At 40.0% G+C, this 22,893-nt stretch overlaps 1 protein-coding gene across 8 annotated transcripts in view; it reads right to left on the reverse strand.

The window, feature by feature from the left end:
• CACNA1A (calcium voltage-gated channel subunit alpha1 A) overlaps positions 1-22,893 on the reverse strand; it is a 340,921-nt gene that overhangs the window by 297,910 nt on the left and 20,118 nt on the right. For all 8 annotated transcript variants that reach the window (XM_067463748.1, XM_067463751.1, XM_067463749.1 and 5 more), the window contains exon 2: positions 13,281-13,583. In XM_067463748.1, the coding sequence (XP_067319849.1) occupies positions 13,281-13,525 (245 nt within the window). In that variant the 5' untranslated portion in view covers positions 13,526-13,583. The remainder of the gene's footprint in view (positions 1-13,280; positions 13,584-22,893) is intronic.

Raw genomic sequence — 22,893 nt, forward strand, 5'->3', positions numbered from 1 at the left:
TATTTGAAAACCATTCACACCTAGAATTCTAATATTTTAGTCTTCACATTCCCTTGGTAACTCTGCCTTTTCTTTTGGTGCAAAAATTGTTTTCCCAAATGTTTCACTGAAATTTTCAGTTACAGCAGTCTGAGGGAAGGAAAACTTAATTTGGAGGCAAGGATTTGTATTTGGGAACAATGCCCTGATTTCACCTCCTCTCTAGCTACATTCTTTTTGGTCTATTATTACCCACCTCCTCATCGAGGAAACACAGCATGGTTGTGATAATTAGCTGACTGGAGTAACTTGAAGCAAAATAAATAAATAAATAAATAAATAAATAAATAAATAAATATGAAGGAAGCCTAAGCATGCTGGGTGAAAATGCCAGTCTTGATTGATGCAATATCTATGCTACCTTCCTACTGTAGATTAACTGACAGAAAAGCCATTTCCCTCCTTCATTTCTGACCATGGCAGTTCTACACCGAAAAAGACCCTTGGATTATAGTGCAGGAAACACCACAAATATGGTTCAGATGCCTCAAATCACTGAACCATATACCAAACCACAAAATTATATGGCTTTCCACTGTTGCATGGACATAAGTCCAACAACTTCATCAATTTCTGTGTGAGGCACTAAGTGAGATCTTAACAAGAGACAAATGTTCCTCCGCCTGGACTCTTTAACAGTAAGCAAGTGGAGATTTGGCTTTGCCCATTTGAACATGCCCTCCTTAATCAACTCTTGATAAGCCATCTCTTGATACTTCCCATCATCATTGTATGTCAAAAAAGTTATTATACTGAGAATAAGCGAGGATTTGAGAGATGTAATAGAAACAGTGCCAGAATAGGATCCCAATGTCTTTTTTCTTAGCCTACGCACAGTACTCATGCATGACACTAAAATAGAGTGGCGAGGGGGTGAGACTTGTGCATCCCTCACCACTTCATTTTTTCTTCTGTTAAAGCAGGCACGTAAATTATATAAATAGTATGTGACTGAGAACACAGATTGTCTTTAAAGAAATGAGACACAGTATGAAGTAAATCCAGAAGGAGGGCATGCCTTTTACTGTGCACAGGTAAGATTCCAGTTACCTTCTTCAGCTCTAAAGCAAAATATATTTTAAGGAAGCTGGATGGTACTGAAAAAAAATCATTCCAAAAATAGTACTATCCAGGACATGGCTGTGCTGCTCCAAAAGAGAATAATGAGCTTTCTTTCTAAAGAAGCCAAGGCCTCAACTACCAGAGTGCTTGCCCTCCACTCCCTTGCTCTTTGCTTTCCATAAAATGAAGCTGAACTTTTGCTGCATAAACTTGGAGCACGGGCCTCTCTTGTCTGCATGTTCTCCTCAGCGGAACAACAACATCAACAAAAAGCCTAATGGATTTTCCAGCAGGTTGTTCTGCCAGACTCCTGGCATCAGCACTTTTAAATTCCAGGGTGCTGCTTGGCTGCCTTCCTTGGGCTGGGAGGGTTGTGCTTGTGAATGCACACCAAACTGAGAAGTCCCTTATGTCCTGCATTGACCTATGGCAGAGAATGGTTCAAGATCTGTATAGGGGGAATTTTGTTTAGGGGGTCTTGTGGAATCTCCAGACATGGAATCAATTGTTTTTGTCCTAGTTGTGGTACCGCTAATGAAGATCCATGTACAGATCTACACTGCGTCTCTGAAGATGATATGATCAGTTGCTGTCGTTTATGGCATAGAGGCTCAATGCATGATTATTGGGATCCAACTAGAGATTTGACAGTATTTTCAGCATACTTGTTCCCTGTTTGTCAATAATGATGGTCAGGAAGAAGTGGAGAAGGGGAATATAAGGAAGAGAAGACAATCACTTTTTAATTTGTGGAGTTGTTCTGTGAGTAGAAATTGTGAAATCAGACAAACATCTTGCCTCCTTATATGCCCATATTGGGTTGTTCTCTGTGGAATCTGACTATTAGATTTACTAGGATAAGGCATGTTCTTCTGAGACACATCTCCCCTGTCTCTAGGCTTAAGCCAAGGAGTTCACATTTGTTGTTTTGTTACAATGGCTTTTTCCAGAGACTGAAATATAGTAGAAAGTAGAATGTTTGATTTGGACTAAGGACACTGAAATTCAGATCATGACTCTGCCATTGGGTGACCATTTATCCTTTCAGCTCACATGAGTCAACACTGTGTGCCTTCAGGTCCTTTCTGATTTATGGTGTCCCTAAGATGACACTATCACAGAGTTTTTCTGGCAAGATTTGTTCAAAGGATGGCTTACTTTTGCCTCCTCCTCAGGTTGAGAGGGTATGATTTGCCCAAGATCACCCCGTAGGTTTTCACAGCTGAACAGGGATTCAAAGCCTGGTTTCCAGAGTTGTAGTCTAACATTCAAATCACTACAACATGCTGGCTCTCTATGCATGAGTTTGCACACTGGACAACACAGCAGCAAATGTTTATTTCATAGAATCATAGAATCAAAGAGTTGGAAGAGACCTCATGGGCCATCCAGTCCAACCCCCTGCCAAGAAGCAGGAATATTGCATTCAAATCACCCCTGACAGCTTGCTAGGGGGTGTGTGGTTTGGGGAAGGGAAAACAAACTTCCCTCCTCTGCCATTTTACCACTCTAAATGTTCTTCTCCCAAAGAAAAATGTCTTGGTTTCTTTTTTATTAAAAAAATATATCTCTGTGTGTCCAAGTGCATACATGCAAGCAGCAGATCACCCCCTCTTAACCTAGAGTGCTGGCACAGCTAATATGGTGGTAGCTAGCATTCTCCATTATGATGGCTTTCCTATTTCAAAGAGGGAGAATACATCTTGTTGGTTAAATTTAACACAGCATAGTTTATTCAATTTCCCCAAAAAGACCTATGACAGCCGAATCACCTGTCACAAGTTTGTAATATTATAGAACTCTGGCTTGTCAAGAAACGCGCGCGCGCACACACACACACACACACACACACACAAAGATCATTTACCCATATAAACTTTCTTGATTAGAGAGCCTTTCTGGTGTGAACAGCAAATGTTTCCTTGAAACTCTGTGCTACCTGGGCCAAATGCCTTCCAAAGAGACTTTCTTGTAACACTTTCAGTTCTCTTTCAGACTGAGGCTGGTATAACCTCTTTCAAGGCCCAGCGTGTAGAGACTGATGGCCACAAGCCTTACTGGGCTATGATAGCCGTAGTGCTGAAAGGTTCAGAGCAAATCGCAAGTCACCAGGAACTCAGCAGACAAGGAGCCAGTTGAAATGGGTCTATGGGACATGTTTCATGATAAAATTGATCCCTTGGGAGTGATCTTGGTTGTGCTCTATAGCAGCACTTCTTAAACTTTTTTCACTCGAGACCCCCTTCTGCCAGAATTTTTTTCACAACCCCAGGGTATAGAGGTATATAAAATAGGTATAAAATCAGACATTTACTGTTTAAATCAGCATTGCTAAACAGCTGGTTTTCCTTTTTGTGGAGTACAGCTGAAGCATTTTCTGCAGAGTCTATTATAAACACTTCATGTTCGTGTAAAAGTCTAGGTGGTTTTTAGATGCCAATTTTTCGTGACCCCAACATTGAGATAAGGAGACCCCATTTGGGGTCAGGACCCACAGTTTAAGAAGATGTGCTCTAGAGGACATATCAGCACAAGTCAGGGAACTGGTTCAGGCTGTTCTGAGCTGAAGATGGTGAAGTTCTTTAAAAAGGGCCAAACTGCTTCATTTGTCTACATCTTGGGCACATCAGCATGTTTTTACAAGTGATATACTCATGAACTACCAACTACTTTTAATCAGGACATATCACTGTGCCCATCCCTTGCCGGTTGGTAGGAAATCTTATTTAAAACCCACAGGTAGAAGGCATGGTTTTCACTCAAACCCATGCAATAGTTGTGGATATCTTTACTTGGAATATTCCGAATGATTTTGAAAATTACTTACAGACAGTTTTAAGACAGAACTGGGTGCAATGATATCTAGCATTTTCTGGAAGCCATTCCTTTATACTCTGACAAATCTGACAACAGTTTTCTATGTTTTGAAAAGAGTAGCTGTCATGTTTGTGCAAAGAAAAGGTTAAATTGAATACTTTTTCACAAATATAAAAAGCTATTAAAACACATCAATTTAGAATATATGTAGGATTTATGTGATCTTTGACCAAAACTTCCAAATTCACTGTTTAATTTTGTCCCATGATCTTGAGGACTCTTGGACTCCAACTCCAATAAAAAAATCATGATCAGCCCTACAGCCTTGTCTCAGATATGGACAGAAAACTCCAAAGGGCTTGCTTGCTATGATGGCTTTCCTGTAGCAACACCAGAGCTGCTTCTACACAGATTGCTGAATCAGCCTGGGAGAGAGCATGAGTGCCACCCAGTGGGTTTGCAGGAAATTTCTCTGGAACAAGAATTACTGTATATTTGTAGATAAGGAAATACAATTGCCCCTCCACATTTGTGATTTTGACTTTTGCGGATTTCATTAATCATTGATTTGTTTAGAAGTTTTATCTCTAGGATTCTATATGTCCTCCAGTGTGACTCTATGGTTAACTTCCTGCAGCTATGCTGAAGGAGCTGGAGATTTTATTTTTTTTTAGAGAAAACACCTCTAGAAATCTCTAGGTCCTCCAATGCGATTTGGTGGCCCATTTCCAGCAGAAGTTAACCACAATCATGCTGGATGACCTAGAAATTCCTAGAGAGGTGTTCTCTCAGACAACAACAACAACAACAATAATAATAATAATAATAAGCAATTGCTTTATTCATGGTTCTTCTGTTTCATGGGGATCCTGTGCCCCTAACCCCAGCAAATGTGGAGGGCTGACTGTAGTCTTGAAACACAACACACAACCTAATATTTTCTTTGGCAATCTCATTTGAGCAATAAATAAATTAGAACACAGTATGGAAGACATACAGGAGAACCCATAAGGATTGGTAGATGCTGAATAAATTTAGTTTTTCGTTGCTTGGGAGTTATTATTAAAAAATAAGTCTGATACTATACCTCATACTAAACCACACTGGTCCTTAAACTGTGAGTCCTGGCCCCAAATGGAGTCCCATTAACTCAACGTTGGAGTCATGGAAAATTTATCAACAATAAAAGGTTTCTGAATGCCACCTAGTGGCTGTTTTAGATATTTACAGAAATCTATTAGTACGGTATTTACGGCAGACTCTGCATAAAATGCTTCATATTTCATAAAAATGAAAATCAGTCTGATTGGCAAGTTTTGCAAATGCTTGTTTGTTATCAATAATAAAGACCAAAAATAAATAAAGACAAATAAAGAAAAACATATCTTAATGTAACATTTCTGTTAAAAATGATTTTTATTTTAATCTTTATTTAAAGTATTATTTATTTTAGTTTTTGGTAGTTGCTTGAGAGTTCTGATTGCTTGAGGTCCAGTTAACTCAGATACTTGCCCTATTTGTAATATCCTATTTGTATGCTCCCTCCTTAATTCATACAATAAGCATGAAGCTTTGAGGCAGGATTCTATTCAGATAAAGAAGAGGAAAAAATCTTTAAAGTTTTCAACATTTGCATCCAAAAGAATGTCCAACAAACATTTGAGGATTAACCATTTTGGAACAGATAATGGCAAATGCAAAGCGATTGTCTTAGGACACAAAGTCTGCTTTTTTGTGTGTCAGGAGCAGCTTGAGAAACTGCAAGTCACTCATGGTGTAAGAGAATTGGCCGTTTCCAAGGATGTTACCCAGGGGACACCCAGATGTTTTGATGTTTTCCCATCCTTGTGGGAGTCTTCTCTCATGTCCCCACATAGGGAGCTGGAGCTGACAGAGGGAGCTCATCCGCGCTCTCCTTGGATTCAAACCTCCGACCTATTGGTCTTTAGTCCTGCCAGCACAAGGCTTTAACCCACTGTGCCACCGACAAGCTATTTCATAAAGAACAGTTGGGAAAAAAGAGCAATGAGGCGATCAGAACAAAAATGTTGGATTTCAAAACAGCGGATATCAACAAATGTGAGTATTGGTAAGAAAAAGCACAACATAAAAGCAAGAAGAAGGACTGTTAATCCAGCCTAGGTACTCTTTCATGATACACAGTTAAAGCACTATGATTCTGCATTAACTGCTCTGGCTCCTTCCTATAAAATCCTGGAAGGAGGGTTATTTACAAACCTCAGCCAGGAAGTTCCTCTGGTCAATCCAGAATTCGTAATGCCTCTGCAACTCATCTATGCTTATATAGTGGTGGGAGTGGGAAAAGAATCAAGAATCATGTTGCACTAAGCATCTAGGTGGGCTTTCTAGATTCTACAAATAGAACAGAAAAGGTTTAGACTGCCCACCACCATCACAGAGACTCCCCTATCCACTAGAAAAGGGACTATATAGCAGCATAGATATAATTAATCATACACCAAGGTTCCTGCTGCCGCCGCCGCCTCCTCCTCCTCCTCCTCCTCCTCCTCCTCAGTACGCAGAATGCCTTGTCAAACCCAAATCAAGTTCATGTGAGCCAAGAATATCACACAAGATAATCAGGAGGATGGGCTACAAGACATTTTCAAGTCAGGTTCAACAGATTCATCCATCCTTTCTTGGAACCTTCCAACACATTTGAAATAGAGAGAAAAATGCATTTCTGTAGCAGTGCTTAAATTCAATAAATATAATAAATGTCAGTGTGTGCATTCAAATGGGAACTCGTGTTTCATTTGGGAGCTCTCCAAGTGATTTTTCTATCCTCTTGCCATTTTATATTCTACTTAATTCATCCATTGACATTTTGTGATTTGTTACTTTGATATTTAAGCAGCAAAATATACTGTACACATTAGATTGCACAAGTTTCTTTTAACAAATTGTAGTTTCACCATCTAAGCAAATAATTTCCAATCAGGAAACATGGCTGAAAGCAGGAATGAAGGATGACATGAATATGATATTTGAGGTGAAAATGGAAGCCTGCCCTGTTTGTATCTCCGTAGTCTTTATGGGAAAGAGAGGTGCCCCACCTGCTTTGCTGATAACAGCAAGTGGAAAGGGGGCATCCCACCTTTTGTAGTACACTGCAGATATGAAATGGTCCATCACTACTACATGCTGTGACCTATCATGCTACACACACACTTCATTACATTAGCAGATAACCACCAACTGCTCACTTCACGGTTGTCCATGCATTTTATATATTCTCCAGGCAATAACTGAGGTGCAAAGCATTTTTTCAGATCTGTGTAGGATGTTTTGGGGGAATCCTTAAACTGAAGCACTATGTTGAGGCAGAAAAGAAAGTGCCATCCATACTTTCTGTGTATTTCCATCCACAGTTCTTGCAAACCTACATCCCTGCCTCACAACGGTGGTCACTGCAGCTCTCTCCAGCGCCAGCTGAGTCTCATACTGCAGCATAGTTTTTGTGTGTGTGTCATTCCTTGATAAAGGGGTGTCCCTTTTCCCTCGTTTCCGAGCCTCCCTATCTCCAGGCAAGCCGGCTGAGCCCTCCATAAAACTACAGTCCTCTGCTAGAGATATCAGTGTTTCCAAGGCAACAAGCTGGAATTTCTTAGATGCAGCAAAAAAAAAAGTGTAGCGGAGGGGGGATAGCTTGGAAGGGAAATGTGGGAGTGCGGAGGAGGCAGGGAACACCAATATTAATATTAACTCAGGGCTTCTGGCTCAGATAGGGAGATTCCTGCAACACTGAACCCAATAAGCCAGGGTGGGCCAAAAGATCCCCAACAGCCTTGGCTGGTTAATTTCCCCATAACAAATAAGCGCAAGGTCCAGTCGTATCAAGGGAAGGGTAATAATGTTAACGAGGGTCCCAGGGACATATAAGCAGACTAGCTGTTCTTACTTTGAAAGGGGGTAACCAGGAACATGCTCCCAATCTGAACTGGAATCCTGATTTGATCCTGTAATGTAAATCCTCTACCACCTGCCTACTATTTTCTCCTGAAAGTTTTGTTTACCATGAGAGAGACGTTTACTGCATGAAGGAGCCAGGAACAAAACTGTCATAAACAGAGCCCCAATGTCTCACGTAGAGAGAAATTCAGGAATGGGGGGGGGGGCCACGGGGGCGGGAGGACAGATGGACGACATGACTCTTGTTCTTCCTTGGCCATTCTTAACCAATCAGGGTTCAGAGGGAGTGCAGATCTTCGAAGCATTACTAATGAAAGTACTACACTTTCTAAATAATACTGTCAGCTAGACCAGCTCCTTGACTATCCTTGCTGGAAATACTTTCCTAATACTTTTGATTCAACAAAGGAGTGCTAGCCAACTTGCCGTGTCATGTGCCCTGAGTAAATAAATACATTTTATTGATAACCCTTAGGCCATATTACCATACCAAACTAAAAAACAAAGCTTGATAACAACTTAATAACACTCTATGTAGTAAGTTAAATAAGACACTTATAATAATACAGTAAATAAGTGTGATAAAACGGAATATATACATCATATTTCCCTATCCCCCCTATAATTTACTCCAATCAGCCCCACACATGAGGATCTCAGGCGTATTATTTTGTTTAAATACAGAGCTGTTTTATATGTTATTTTTGGGTCTTGGCCACATATAAAAAATGTTGTTTTGATGTGAGATTCACAATAAATTGTTGGTTTGATATATGGACCAAAGTACAAGTCTCTCGCCTTCGGATACAATTTCCAATCAAATAATATATGTGCGATATCCTCAATTTCAGGTGCTCCGCAGATATAAATCCATTCATTATAAGGGATGCTGTTAAACCTCCCGTATCTGACCATTGTATCAAGCTGATCAAATCTAGCTCGAGTGAATGAATACCTCTCTAAAGTGTTTTTGCATTTCAATTTTTAGATGGAAATTTGAAAGGAACATATATATAGCAAATAGCGGACAGAAATGAGAACTTGCAGGAGCTCTTGGAAACACATTTGAGCACTTTGGTGTATGGAGAAGAGGAGGAGGAGGAGGAGGAGGAGGAGGAGGAGGAGGAGGAGGAGGAGGAGGAGGAGGAGAATTAGGACATTTCAGTTCCACCGGAATGCTGGCTAGCCTATCTGTAGTCCCCTGCTGCTGTGGTACATGAGAAAAACAACCCTGATAGTCATTTTAATGTATTTTAATTGCCTTTTCTAGGCTTTAAGTTTAAATGGTTAATTGATGTTCTTAGTATAATTAGGTTTATTTGATTATTCGTATTTGGTCCTCATTTTGGTGTTAATTTCTCTTTTATCACAAGTTTATGGTTATTATTTTTGTATTATCCTGTTTGTTTTAAAATATTTGTATTTGAGTTTGGGAATTGACTGTGCATAGATTGTGTAAATTTCCAGTTCGGCTCTCACTGAAGCAGCTGAGATCCTTTTATCTACTCCAGTATGCTTCTCAATAGCTGAGATTGTGCTTGTTCTATTACTGAGATGGACTTAAGCCCTATAGTTCTGTTGCATATAAAAGCATAGGTGTATCGTTAACTTTCTATACTTTCATTATTGGGATTCTCTGCTTTTTCCCAAACACCATTATTTTTACTTAGATTTGTTGATGATTAGAGCTATCCTGGCAATAGGAGCTAAGCCTTCTTAACAATCTACGAAGTCCAATTTGCAAATATGATAGTAATATCATATCATCAGGATATAGCAAAGTGTTACAGTATGTATTTAGGACTTTAGGCATATGAGCTACAGGGTTCTTCATTACTTCTAGCAGGTCACTGATATAAATATTAATACTGGAGCTAAAATGCAACCTTGTCTTACCCCTTTAAAAATATTGATTCTGCTTGTCATAGCTCCATTTACCATACTCTCAAACAGGTGACTGTATACAAGGCTTTGATCAGTAGCAACAATCTAAGTTTGATTTTGAGGGTGGACAGCTTATCCCTTAATACTTCTCTTTTCACCGTTATCAAATGCTGCAGAGAAGTCGATAAAGGCAACATAGAAATGTCTCCTCTTACAGACTTCTTTGGCAATCAAGTGATTCAGAATAAAACAGTTATTGGTGGTAGATTGGTTTTGTCTAAAACCAGCTTGTTTTTCCACAAGGATACCTTTTGCTCTCAACTCTGCTCAATAGGAACCTAGCATAAATTTTGGCAACAATATCTATTAAACTATTTTGACCTATAATTACTGGGATCCTTTTTATTCTCTTTTTGATCATGTGTCCCGAGTATTTATTTGTAATATCCTGGTAGTCTCTGATCACTCTAAAAATAATCCATACAAGACCATGGATTTGTCTCCAAAGCCTTAACAATGCCCCATGCTGTGTGAATGTGTCTAAGACAGGAAAATGAGGCCAAGACGGTCGCATAGCAAGAGATGCCAAAACTGGAAGACAGTCTCTGGTGGGGCAGAAACAGATGTTTTAATTCAGAATTCAAGTTTTGTGCATACATACTTTCAAGTCATCTATCAATTTATGGCAAGTCCACCAATTTCATAAACAAGGAATACTCATATATGGTTTTTTCAGTTCCTTCCTCTGAAACATAGCCTACAACCACTGGTGTTCATTAGATGTCTCCAATCCAAGTACTAACTAGGAATGACCCTGCTTAGCACCAAGGACTGGCGAGGATATGATGTTTTTAGGGTATCTATTCCTGTGACAAACAATATTATTGTTGTTGTGTTCCTTCAAGTCATTTCTGACTTATGGCAATCCTAAAGGAAACCTATAATGGGGTTTTCTTGATAAGGTTTTTGAGAGGGTTGCCTCTGCCTGCCTCTTCAGCTATGATCTCCTCAGGGTCTCCCAGTGGCTTTCCATGGCTGAGAAGGGATATGAACCCTGGTTTCCAGAGTTGTCCTACACTTGAACTACTACATCATGCTGGCTCTCTGCTCTGTGTTTACCCACAAAACCATAAACACGGGAGATTTTCTGTGGTGATAGTTAGGTTTATTGGGGTAAAGATTAGTACTTCTCTTCCTAAGAGACATCCCTGCACTTATAACAGGAATTCTATCATGGGCACCCTGGTTCCTTTCAGCCATGTGGGATAAAAGAAAACCAGAATAGCTAGAACCTGCAAAGAGCAGAATATTGTGTGAGCACATGCAGTCTCTGCAGATGCACTTCTGAGGATTACAGTAAGGGCCATGCTTGCCTTTGCTTTGGCCGTTTCTTGGCAACACAGATTTACATGCCTTGCAGCAGGAAAGGAGTTTGCCCTGCCGTACCTCTTAGTTTGGCTTGGTCACTTGAAGATCATGACCCAGCCTGTAATGATCTCAAGGAGGCTTGTTTCAGTGACACTTTCATCATCCTAATTTGCAATGTCTGGGCTTCAGATCTGAAGTGACTGAAAACTACTGGCTATAATTGGGAAGCCAACGGCAGAAGAGAACTCCTTTAACACAAAACTAAAAGCTTTTGTGGAAAATATCTAGATTCTGTGTATGTATATCAAATATATATGCCTTCTCAAATGATTTAGACACTAGAGATTTAAAGGTTTATTTTCTTGCAGTTGTAAACACCTATTTTCACACCACTCTTAATTTATAATCAAAACATTGTTATTTTTGATAAGTCACCTTGAATATATTTTTTGGCAAAGCAATCTAGTAACATCACAAATGAAATGGATTGACAAATAAACAAATGATACTGCAAAGCATACCATATAAGTTCCTTCTAGGATGCAGCAGTGTCTACATAAGTTAGAAAAGAACATCTGAAACCATGCTGCTACATTTAAACACTTGGACATCTGCACTGCGCTGGAAATAAATAGGGCAGGAAGGGATGGTATATGCATGGATGTAATCCTCTAGAAGTGCCGTTAGAAGCAAGTTCTTTTAGGTTCAAGAACATTTGCTCCAATGTATGTGTAACAGTACAGTCACAGGCAACCTTACTGACATAATGGGGCTTACTTTCAAGTAAAAATACACACAATTATGTCCCAAATCCTATTAAAACTGGGAAATTCAGGAAATTGAGTCATGTTGAACTGAGTCATATGCCGTTATTCACATCTCAGGCAACACCAAACAGGTTCCCATGACTCATGCACAATTTCATAGAGCAACTGCAGCTGTAGCAGTAGCAGATCCCAGGGAAAAAAGACATTTTTCCAGACATGTTCATGTGCCAAAAATGAGCATGCTGGTAATATTAATATTTTTATCCATGCTTGGCTGCACTACAAAGTACAGTACAACCTTCACCCGTATGGATAGAAGACATATTCCCAAATTTTGTGTTGATATGTGAAATGATACATAATAGGGAATGCCCTTGAAATGAATGACTTCTGTTCCAAGAATCTCACCAAGTTGTGCTGGAGGACCTAGAACATGCCTAGAGAGGACATATTTTGTTGGATGTGGACAAATGAAGCCACAGATATTGGGGTCATACTATACCTGCAAAAGTCTCCACCATATTTCTATCATTCCTCCTGACCAATAACTCTAGGAAAAACATCAGTCTTGTGACACTTTAAAAACTGTCTGGCCCATTTTAGCAAATATATTTGTAGAAACTACTCATCAGAAACATGTTGGCTTTCTAATCATTGGAAGCCTCATACAAAAGTCCATATTTGCTTTTCCACCCATATACAAGTTCAAACATGAGGTCATGAAGACTCAGAAACGACTGAACGAATGAACAACAACATGTTCAAGCATGTCTTTAAAATGTATAAAAGTGAAGTCTGGTGTCCTGAAAGAGTAGACACAACAATTTCTTCCTAGAAGGAAACTGAACTCATGCGATTTCTTTCTGACATATCCAGAACTGTACAGTAAGACACCAACTTATGTGAGTTCATACATACTTACCTATGTTTTTTTTTAAAAAAATAGGATTTTGACTTAGCAGAGCCAGATTCACTCACCAGAAACACCGGAGCATCAAAATAGGAGCAATAAAGAGAATGAGTATTTTGACAGAATCAGAACTGAGCCAATGAGGTAATTTTAAGTGTAAATATGGTTGTCCACTCAACTCAGTGGACAGGGGCCAACATAGCCCTAATGTACAATGTAGTTGTAGGCTGTGCTTGGCGGGATACAATAATAAAATGAAGAAGCCAGAGAGGGGCAGGTGGGTGAGACAATGAAGCAGGATAACATGACTGAGAGGCTGTATGGGGGGGGGGGGGGTTGGATCAGCACCCTGCCTGTACAGTTTCTCTTAAATCAATTTAACAGGGTTGCAGGTGGTGAAAAGGAGAACATCACTCACTGAACAACAGAACCGTTTGGAGCCTTTTTGAGAGAAACCCAGGGATCCATAGGACTCAATGACAGAACTGGCATATACTCACTCCCACTCCTTGCGTTGTGCCTGTGGTGTGTTATGGATCTTGTGAGCTTGATGGGCCATGATGATATCACGATGATCCACCACGCCTCCACGCCGCTTGTAGGTGAGAGGTTCCTGGCCCATATAGTGGTACCAGCTGCCAAGGAAAGGGTACTCGGGGCTAGCAGGCCCACGGCCATCGTGTACCGCCTCATAGTAGCTGGGAGGGGACAACAGGGATGATCGGACAACAGCACGCCTCGCCATCCATGGGACTTGAGTGGAGACCCCAAAGGTTTTTGCCTGGCTGTCTACCAGTGGATAGCTGTGGAGGTGGGAATAGACACAAAGTTAATTATTCAATTATTTAATGAAATAGCAGGAAAACACATTCACAAGATACAACTGCTCCATGGTAGCTCACCACCAGAAAACTGGCCACCAACTGATGAATTGGTGAAAGCAGCTCTGAACACAATGATGTGAAACAACTGCAGTTTGCATTGATAGACAGACCATCTATTTTGACCAAATCACAGATCTTCACTACATTTAAGGAAGAAGATTCATACATGTTTTATTTATCCCAAAATATTTTCTGTCAGCTCCTTGTACATCAGAATTTTTTTATATCAGCTCCCCAGGTCAATTTATTTTAACTCTGTATAAAATTGGAAAGAACAGGAACAAAATCCAATTAGACTGTATGCGCCCTCAATCTCTCTCCTCCTGTGCCATTGGGCAGAGGTTAGCTTTTGTCCTATAGGCCTGCAAAGCTTATATGTGGAAAGAGGAGAGAGCATCAGGGTCAGAATACAATAGCTGAGAGGGTTCCAGGATTTTTGTTCAAAGCTGGATAGCAATTTGATTTTGGTCCTTTTAAGTTTGTTTGTCTCCCTTGGGAGATTTTGTTCAGTGACTAAAAATAAACCGAAAATAATGAGACCCTGAGGAGATTTCTAATGACAGGGTAAACCCAAAATTAAACTGCAAATCTTTTGCTTTCTACCCTATGTAATAATAATAATAATAATAATAATAATAATAATAATAATAATCACAGTCCTAGACGCTTGGGAAGTGTTTGACTTGTGATTTTGTGATGCGAAATCCAGCACATATATCTTGTTTGCTGTGACATACTGTGTTTTTGTGCCAGTAAAATAATAATAATAATAATAATAATAATAATAATAATAATAATATGTTTTTAATTCCCAGAGATTCACATTACTGTCTTTTCCAGGAATTACAGCACCCAGTATGCCTGTGTCTTGATAGGTTTCACCAATTACAAGATATTCTCATCATAAAGAAAATCGGGGAAGGATAATTGGAAGGAGAGGATTGATTTTTTGGGACATGGGAATCTGTGCAGCAATCAAATGTTTATAATGCTGGGTCATCCTTGCCAGCTCCAAATGCCACTCAGAAATTCTCCACTTTCTGAAGGGGAGGGAAATAGTATAAGTTTTTCATAACACATAGAGCCCAATATCTCTCTAGGAGGAACACCCGACTCCTCTCACTCCACAATTGGTGACCTTCTAGCTCCTGGAGATGCAAGGGATTGACTGCCTGCCTGGGAGAGGGGTGTGGTTCAAATAATCCGTATGTTTCCCTTCCTGTGCCAGCAGAATTTTATATTTTTCAGTGTGTGTTTTCTTTTTCAATGTGTGTTTTCTGCCTATGCTCAGTCCTCCCTGAGATTGTTCGGGGGGCATGTGAGAGAAAGGGACTGCTGCTTTGGTCCTTTTAAAAAGTTGAGCGGCAATTGTTCAAACCCATATTTCTTTTGAGCATATCAGTATCTGTCTTATTTCTCAGTGGCTTGATTTTAGATAAAATTCTGCTGGCACATGCTTCTTTAGCTTACTTTTAAAGGGAGTAGTATGAGGATTTCCACATTCCTGTTCTATTAAAACAGGATGTTGCTGTGAGTCTTCAAATTGTTTTAAACTTATGGCAACTAAAGCAACCCTATCATGTTTTCTTGGCAAGATGTGTTCAGATGGGGGTTGTGTTTGCCTTCTACTGAAGCTGAGAAAGAATGACTTGCCGAAGGTCAGTGGGTTTCCTTGGCCAAGCAGAGAATTGAACCCTGATCTCCAGAGTCATACTCCAACACTCAAATCACCACACCACACTGGCTACTTAGCAGTATTCATATCATTTAGGTGATGTTTCTTCCCTAATCCTCCTTTCAAAATCCACACACTTCTTGTTAATAATACAGTATTCTTCTGTACCTATCCTATTTTCTCAGAGAGAAAAAATCTGATTCTATGTCTAATCCATCATATAAAAAATATAAGTTGTTGATTTTTGTTCCATGCTCACTTTGTCCAAACAATCATATTTGATTCCTCCTGTTCCTTTTTTCTCTCTAAATTGCATGATTGTATTGTTTTTCCCCATTTCCCACAATATTGCAAAGGATTGTTTGATATTTAAGTGGTCTTACACCGACTCCTTTATTAAGTAATTGAGGCTCTCCATTCTGCCTGGACTTCACTTAATAGTCTCCCAAAACCATCAAATGTCATGATTGATTCGTTTAGAAACTATAATAAGACTCTTACCATTTACAGACCAAACGGAGTAATGCTAAGCGAGCATATATGTTTGGGTTACAGTTCGCAAAAATTAGCATAAATATACATGCCCAGAATAATAGTTCTATTTCATAATCTGAGTCTATAGACCAGAGCTTTCCAAACTGTGTGTCGTAACACATTAGTTCTGCGGTGTTTAGACGTGTCACACAAATGTAACAAGAAATGACCAAAATTTTGGAAATTTATTATCCTATAAATCATATATTTAAAAATATAAATAAAAAATCATGAAATAAATTGTGGCCCAATATATTATGTTACTGCAATTTTTGTAGGTGTCTATATATCTTATAACGGGTTGGTTTAACCTCTATTTTCCTAGTAATACTGAATGTCGCAAAATTATGGATACCTAAAAAGTGTGTCACCAATACAAAAGTTTGGAAAGCTCTGGTGTACACTCTAGTACCAACATTCCTATAGAGCAAGGGTGGGTAACTGTTGGAAACTAATGGTCTTCCAGGAAACCTTAACGGGGCCACACATCACGCCACACCTGTTCCCATATTTTGCCCAACCCTCTAAAGCAAAGGTAAGCAAAGTGCTGCCGCCAGGGCAATTTTTGTGTGCCCCAAGGACTAACGATTCACACTAGAGACCATGTTTGAGATCCTTCCCAGGCCTCTAGAGGGCATTTGGAGGCCGACAAAAGATTTTCAGAAAAATTGTAAAATTCCATATTAATCCCTTTGGGTTTGAGAGTCAAAATGTGGTAGAACTGCTCCCTACCCCCTACTCCCAAATATCCTTTTATGGCATTTGGAAGCAAAAAAATATGTTGCAGTTTGCAATCAAAATTTGTTTTTACCCCCTGGAGGACCCCAAGGCTGCATTTTGTCACTTCTCCTGCAAAGGATATTCTGGGCTCCTTCTTCTTCCTGATTTTCTTAAATTGTCATTTTAAAAATAATTAAAACAAGGAAAGCTGGAATGTCTACAAACCACGCCAGAATTTAGCAGTATCTTATTTATAAGAATGAACCTGGAGCCCTAACATAATATTAACAGTGGGCCTGCAGCCCTTTGTTTTGAAGTACCCTGTGCCCTGAAAAAGGAAGATTACCAAAAGGGCTGAAGGGAGTGGTGGGGACCATCTTGAGTCTCTCAATGTGATGGCAGAGAGCAAGTTGGTGCTTTACATAGGCTCTACCTATCTCTCTCTGTGCTTTTTGCCTAGTTCTTCTAGTTTGCTTTGTTGTGGCATGTTCGCTGGTTCTGTTTGTTGTTTTGGTTTGCTATGTGATTTGCTGTGTGGGAGCATCTGTCTCTCTCTGTGTCGTCTGGGTTTCTTTGGGGATGTGAGCTGTGCACGAGTGCTCTGTCTTTCTGTTTCTCTGAGCATCACTGATTTCCTTCCTGAGAAATAAATATTTTTGCTTTGTTTTGAATGGGCGAATAAGTGACTCAGAACTGGGGGCTGAACACCATTTCTGCCTTGGAGTTTCTTGGCCAAAATGACTTGTCTCATCAATTTGTCTTCTATAAAATGGGTGGTGGAGCTGAAAAATATGATTTTTGTGATTCAGTGTTCATGCAGCACCTCTATTTTGCATGCAAGCTCTTGGTCAAGTCCCTTTTAGTCTCATCAGTTTGCCTTTTGGGAAGCTGATGTTTTTGTTGCTTTCACTCCATCCCAATACTTTCTTATTAATCCGACATAACATACTCCCCTTTTTAACAATAACCTATACATTTGCCACACCAGGTGTGAGACTCTATAGGCATGGCAACACCAAGGATGGCTCTGAGCACCTCTGTTCTGAGAATGGCTTGAACTGAATGGAAACCTCTTAAACTGCTGGCCCAGGACTACTCCTTCCAAGTGTGACCATTTTCCTTTGAGGGAAAACTCCCTCACCTGCAGCCAGATATTCCACTGCCTCTCCAGAGGCTTCAGCCAGGCATACTATGGTAACAACATGCTAGTTCCCAACATCACCCTGCATGTGAGAGCCTGTTGGCACCAGATTAGGTGGTGCCATGGCTGTCATAGTCCATACATCCAGAGATTACACACTGGTTAATGAGGTGATATGTTTGACCATTGCTGTAGGGAAGGCTAAGGATTAGGATGTCAAAGAAATCATTAAGCCTGGCTAGTTCAGAGGTGTCAAGACCAGTCAATTCAGTGATGACCTGGACTGGAAGACTGGCTTCTCAAACTCTATGCTTATATCACTACCAAACTCCTATGATGTGATATCTTCAATCTCCCCCTCTAAGATTTTTCCTTCCTTCTCTTCTCCTTCTCCACTTATTCTCATGATCCCTTCTTGTATGCCCTTCTTCTGACAGCCTCTATCATGCTCTAACTCCGCCTGCCATGACATGATTTCTTCTGTTTGTCACACATTCTTTTATTTCCCTCCCAATTATGCAATATCTGCTTCATATTCTTGTTATTCCTTCAGTTGGCTCCATATTCCCATGTATGTGCTCCTAAACAACTGAGAAGGTCCAGTGAAAGTTTTTTTCATGTCAGGAGTGACCTGAGAAACTGCAAGTCACTTCTGTTGTGAGAGAATTGGCCATCTATAAGGACGCTGCCCAGGGACACCCTGACGTTTTCTCATCCTGTGGGGGGCTTCTCTCATGTCCCCGCATGAGAAGCTGGAGCTGACAGATGGGAGCTCATACCACTCCCCAAATTCAAACCACCAACCTTTTGGTCAGCAGTCCTGCTGGCACAAGGATTGGCATTGCACCATCAAGGGCTCCTCCAGTGAGAGATTAACCAGAACATATACCACCACTTGGACAGGGGAAATTATTATTTTATCTGAAAGTTAATTAGAAAGGAAGCTTGAAACTGAATATTTGTAACTTCTGGCCCTTATCTTCAAAGAGAAGTGGAAAACAATATGAGCCTTAATTTCAAAAGCATTCATACTTGAATGCTTCAAGGTATCCACTGATGAGACTGAGAGACTCAAATACACTCCCGGCTGGACATCATGTTGCTGAGATACTAGTAGCTAAAGCAAAAGCAGCAGCCATAGAGCCAGGGGTTGTAGTAGAAACACTGTGCAAAAGTTTGATAACCTAAAATCCAATTAGACCCCCTACAGGTTTTCACATACTGAGTTCATATAAAGAAACAAACCTTTAACTGTATATTAACCCTGGAAAACGTGACATCCCCCTCCCCATGTGTGTTTCCCAATATTCTTTTCTCGGATCAATAAATATCTTTCAGTTTAAGATAAGTGTTTGTATTCCTGGTTCTGTGGAATTCCTTATACATGTGACTGACATGCACAAATATAATAAACTCCACAGAACCAGGAACAACAAGCAGGGTCTCTAGAGGAAATATGACCTGGTCCCAATTGGAAGAGTGCACTCTTATACATATAATCTTGAAAACTTATTTCTGAACTCACATCCACAGAATCGTGTTGTGTGCAGTGCAGATGTTCAAAATCCCCATTTGGGAAGGATCTATTTTATGATGACAGAAATATCTTGATGTAACCTCTTCAATGGCTCTCTGTAATCATGTGGGGCAATCATAGGGGAGTAAGGGGACAACGTAGACACTGCCTTTCATTAATGTAGCATCATCTTCATTCATAACCAGTCTGCTTTAGGCACTTATTAACTGTATCAAAACAATAATCTGCAATCCTCCTTGGAATTCCTTTGCCTATGAAGGCCACAGTCAGACAGAAGCTTCAAGCACCCCACTCACCCTAAATTATTTGTCTCCCTTGGTTAAGTTTGCATTCTCCTCCCCCCTTTGCTGTGTTCCAGCCCACGAAAGCTTCCCACTATTATACTACAAAAAGTCCTTTCACACAAGAGACCAATATGGCAATATGAATGTGTTGTGCTCCCCAGTGTAACAACCTACCACATTAGTCATGTTCCAAAAGAATCATTCAATCAGCTCTATAGTTTTCAGTGTAGGTGAGACACCAAGATGTTTTTGGTGCCTACACTAGCACTTATTGCCTTTACTTTCTTCCAATTGTTAAAATGATTATATCTGCAAATCTGAAGGAGCCACTTGTGGCCAGCCATTTCAAATATTGCTTGTTCCTTCCTCATTACTCCCCTCTCCAAGAGTTATGATAAAAAAATTAAGTTATACTCCCAATTTCTAAAGCCCACGCATTTCAGTTGGAAATATTTACTGCACATGTTTAACTGTGGCTTATGCACCACAGCTTTACATTGGAAAATACTGACAATGCTAACCTTTTCATGGTGCCGACAACTGGCTTCCTGACACAGCAGACTCACTCTGCTACACAGAAAGCTTTGCTTTGGTAACACATTAAAGGTGGAAATATGGATTTTTCATATCTGTAATGATTTACACATTCTGTAAAACTAATAAGTTTTATTAAGATCAATATGGTAATTCTGTCAAATCATATCAATTTGACAGCTATAAAGTTTGACACTGTTTGTAAATTTAAAAAAAATTGTTTAATCCAAGGTAGAGTTAGGTATGTTTACTTAACTGAAATGTGGAGACTTAAGCATGCCTAAACCGCATGGAAATCATGTACCACTTTAAACATTAGACAATTGTTTTGGGAACAATTTGGGAACATTTACACACACACATTTTCTGCTTTTCCTATCTTCAGCTCTACCCCATCTTAAAATGAGTCACATCCTTAGATGTTTTACCTATTAAAATGCCCTTAGCCAAGCTGCTTTTGATTCAAAAACAAAACAAAAAGAATTCAGGAAGATGGAATTATATAGGTCTACATCGATCTGACTATATATAGGCGGCTGTATTTCCTTGCAATAGTCTTGCAGTTTTTAGGTGTCTTTCTTTAGTTGGACTTCTCTTTAGCGCTTGACTTTAGAAATTGGGATTGTAAATTTATTGGGTTGCTGTAGGTTTTTTCGGGCTGTATGGCCATGGTCTAGAGGCATTCTCTCCTGACATTTCGCCTGCACTTTGGCAAGCATCCTCAGAGGTAGTGGGGTCTGTTGGAACTAGGCAAAAGGGTTTATATATCTGTGGCATGACCAGGGTGACACAAAGGACTCTTCTTTGCCTGAGCTAGGTGTGAATGTTTCAACTGACCACCTTGATTAGCATACAATGGCCTGACTGTGCCTGGGGCAAACTTTGGTTGAGAGGTAATTAGATGTCCCTGCCTGTTTCCTCTCTGCTGTTGTGCTGTTGCAATTTTAGAGTTTTTTAATACTGGTAGCCAGATTTTGTTCATTTTCATGGTTTCCTCCTTTCTGTTGAAATTATCCACATGCTTGTGTATTTCAATGGCTTCTCTGTGTAGTCTGACATGGTGGTTGTGAGAGTGGTCCAGCATTTCTGTGTTCTCAGATAAAATGCTGTGTCCAGGTTGGTTCATCAGGTGCTCTGCTATGGCTGATTTCTCTGGTTGAAGTAGTCTGCAGTGCCTTTCATGTTCCTTGATTTGTGTTTGGGCGCCATTGTATGCTAATCAAGGTGGTCAGTTGAAACATTCACACCTAGCTCCAGCAAAGAAGAGTCCTTTGTCTCACCCTGGTCATTCCAGAGATATATAAACCCTTTTGCCTAGTTCCAACTGACCTCACTACCTCTGAGGATGCTTGCCAAAGTGCAGGCGAAACGTCAGGAGAGAATGCCTGTAGACCATGGCCATACAGCCTGAAAAAACCTACAACAACCCAGTGATTCCGGCCATGAAAGCCTTCGACAATACATGTAAATTTATTTTTTACCATAACTCTTGGAGAGGGGAGTAATGAGGAAGGAACAAGCAATATTGATTTCCCATGAAACTTTAAACCAGTGATTCTCAACCTGGGGTCCCCAGATGTTTTTGGCCTTCAGCTCCCAGAAATCCTAACAGCTGGTAAACTGGTTGGGATTTCTGGGAGTTGTAGGCCAAAAACATCTGGGGACCCCAGGTTGAGAATCACTGCTTTAAACCATTCCAGAAGTTACAGTCAGTAAAAGCAAACAAGTGCTAATAAGGGGTTGGCATAGCTACCACCTCTGAGATGCTTGCCTTGCTCTTTAAATGCAAACCAGAAGCAGCTTAGAGCTAAAGGATGTCACTGTGTTTATCGTTTGGAGGGCAGTGACGCTGAAGCCAATGGCATCTCACCACCTTCTCTTTCTGGAAGGACACACACACCCTCCGGCAGCTACTACCACCATGTTAGATGCATCAACTAAGACAGCCATGTTAGATGCATCAACTATTCTGTGTCCCTTCAAGCAAAGAAGCCTCATATAGCACCAATCCTCTCCCTATGAGCAATATTATTGCAAAGGAAGAAAGAGACACTGTTTTTCCCTATGAGGTTTGCATTATAAGCTTACTTTGTACAAATACGGAGAAACCCCAGAACTGTCACCATTGATGGGACAGTACAATCCCATCTCTTTATCGTCTGGCTGACTAGACAAATAGGAGGGTGGAATATCGGCACGCAATGTTCACTGAACTACCATACAAAAATAATGCTTGTCCTTTATTCTGGGAATAGACAGCAGAAATGTATGTAACTTTTAACTGAAGAGTATAAGGGGCATTTACTTTTACTTGAAGAGATTAAAGGACCACCATGCCCCAGGTACAAAACTTTAGGAAGCACAGATATATACAGGATGTTGGATAACAACATTCCTTCCTAAGTCACTTTTGTTAAGTGCTACATATAAATATCCAAAATCAGTATCAGTGCTTGAGAAAGTGACTTTTCAAGGCTACAAATCCCAAAATTACCCAGATAGGTGGCAACTTTTCCAGTCTATAATTAACAAAATTATTGTAATTGTATAGTCTTATATTTTCCAGTAATATACAAAGACAATATTTATTATAAAGTCAATACATTATTCGTCTCTGCCCTCCTTTTTATCGAAATGAGAGGCAAAAGATGGCCTCAACATGTGGAGGGCTGAAGTTTACCCAAGCCTGCTATATGTTTACTCATGTATAAGTCTAGACATTTTAGTTTTTAAAAATGCCAAAAAAACCTGAGTGGACTTATCTAGGGCTCAATGTGAGTACTGCACCTTAAGTCTTATCAGAT

This window comes from Anolis sagrei, chromosome 2 (assembly GCF_037176765.1).
Source record: "Anolis sagrei isolate rAnoSag1 chromosome 2, rAnoSag1.mat, whole genome shotgun sequence".
NCBI lineage: Eukaryota > Metazoa > Chordata > Lepidosauria > Squamata > Dactyloidae > Anolis > Anolis sagrei.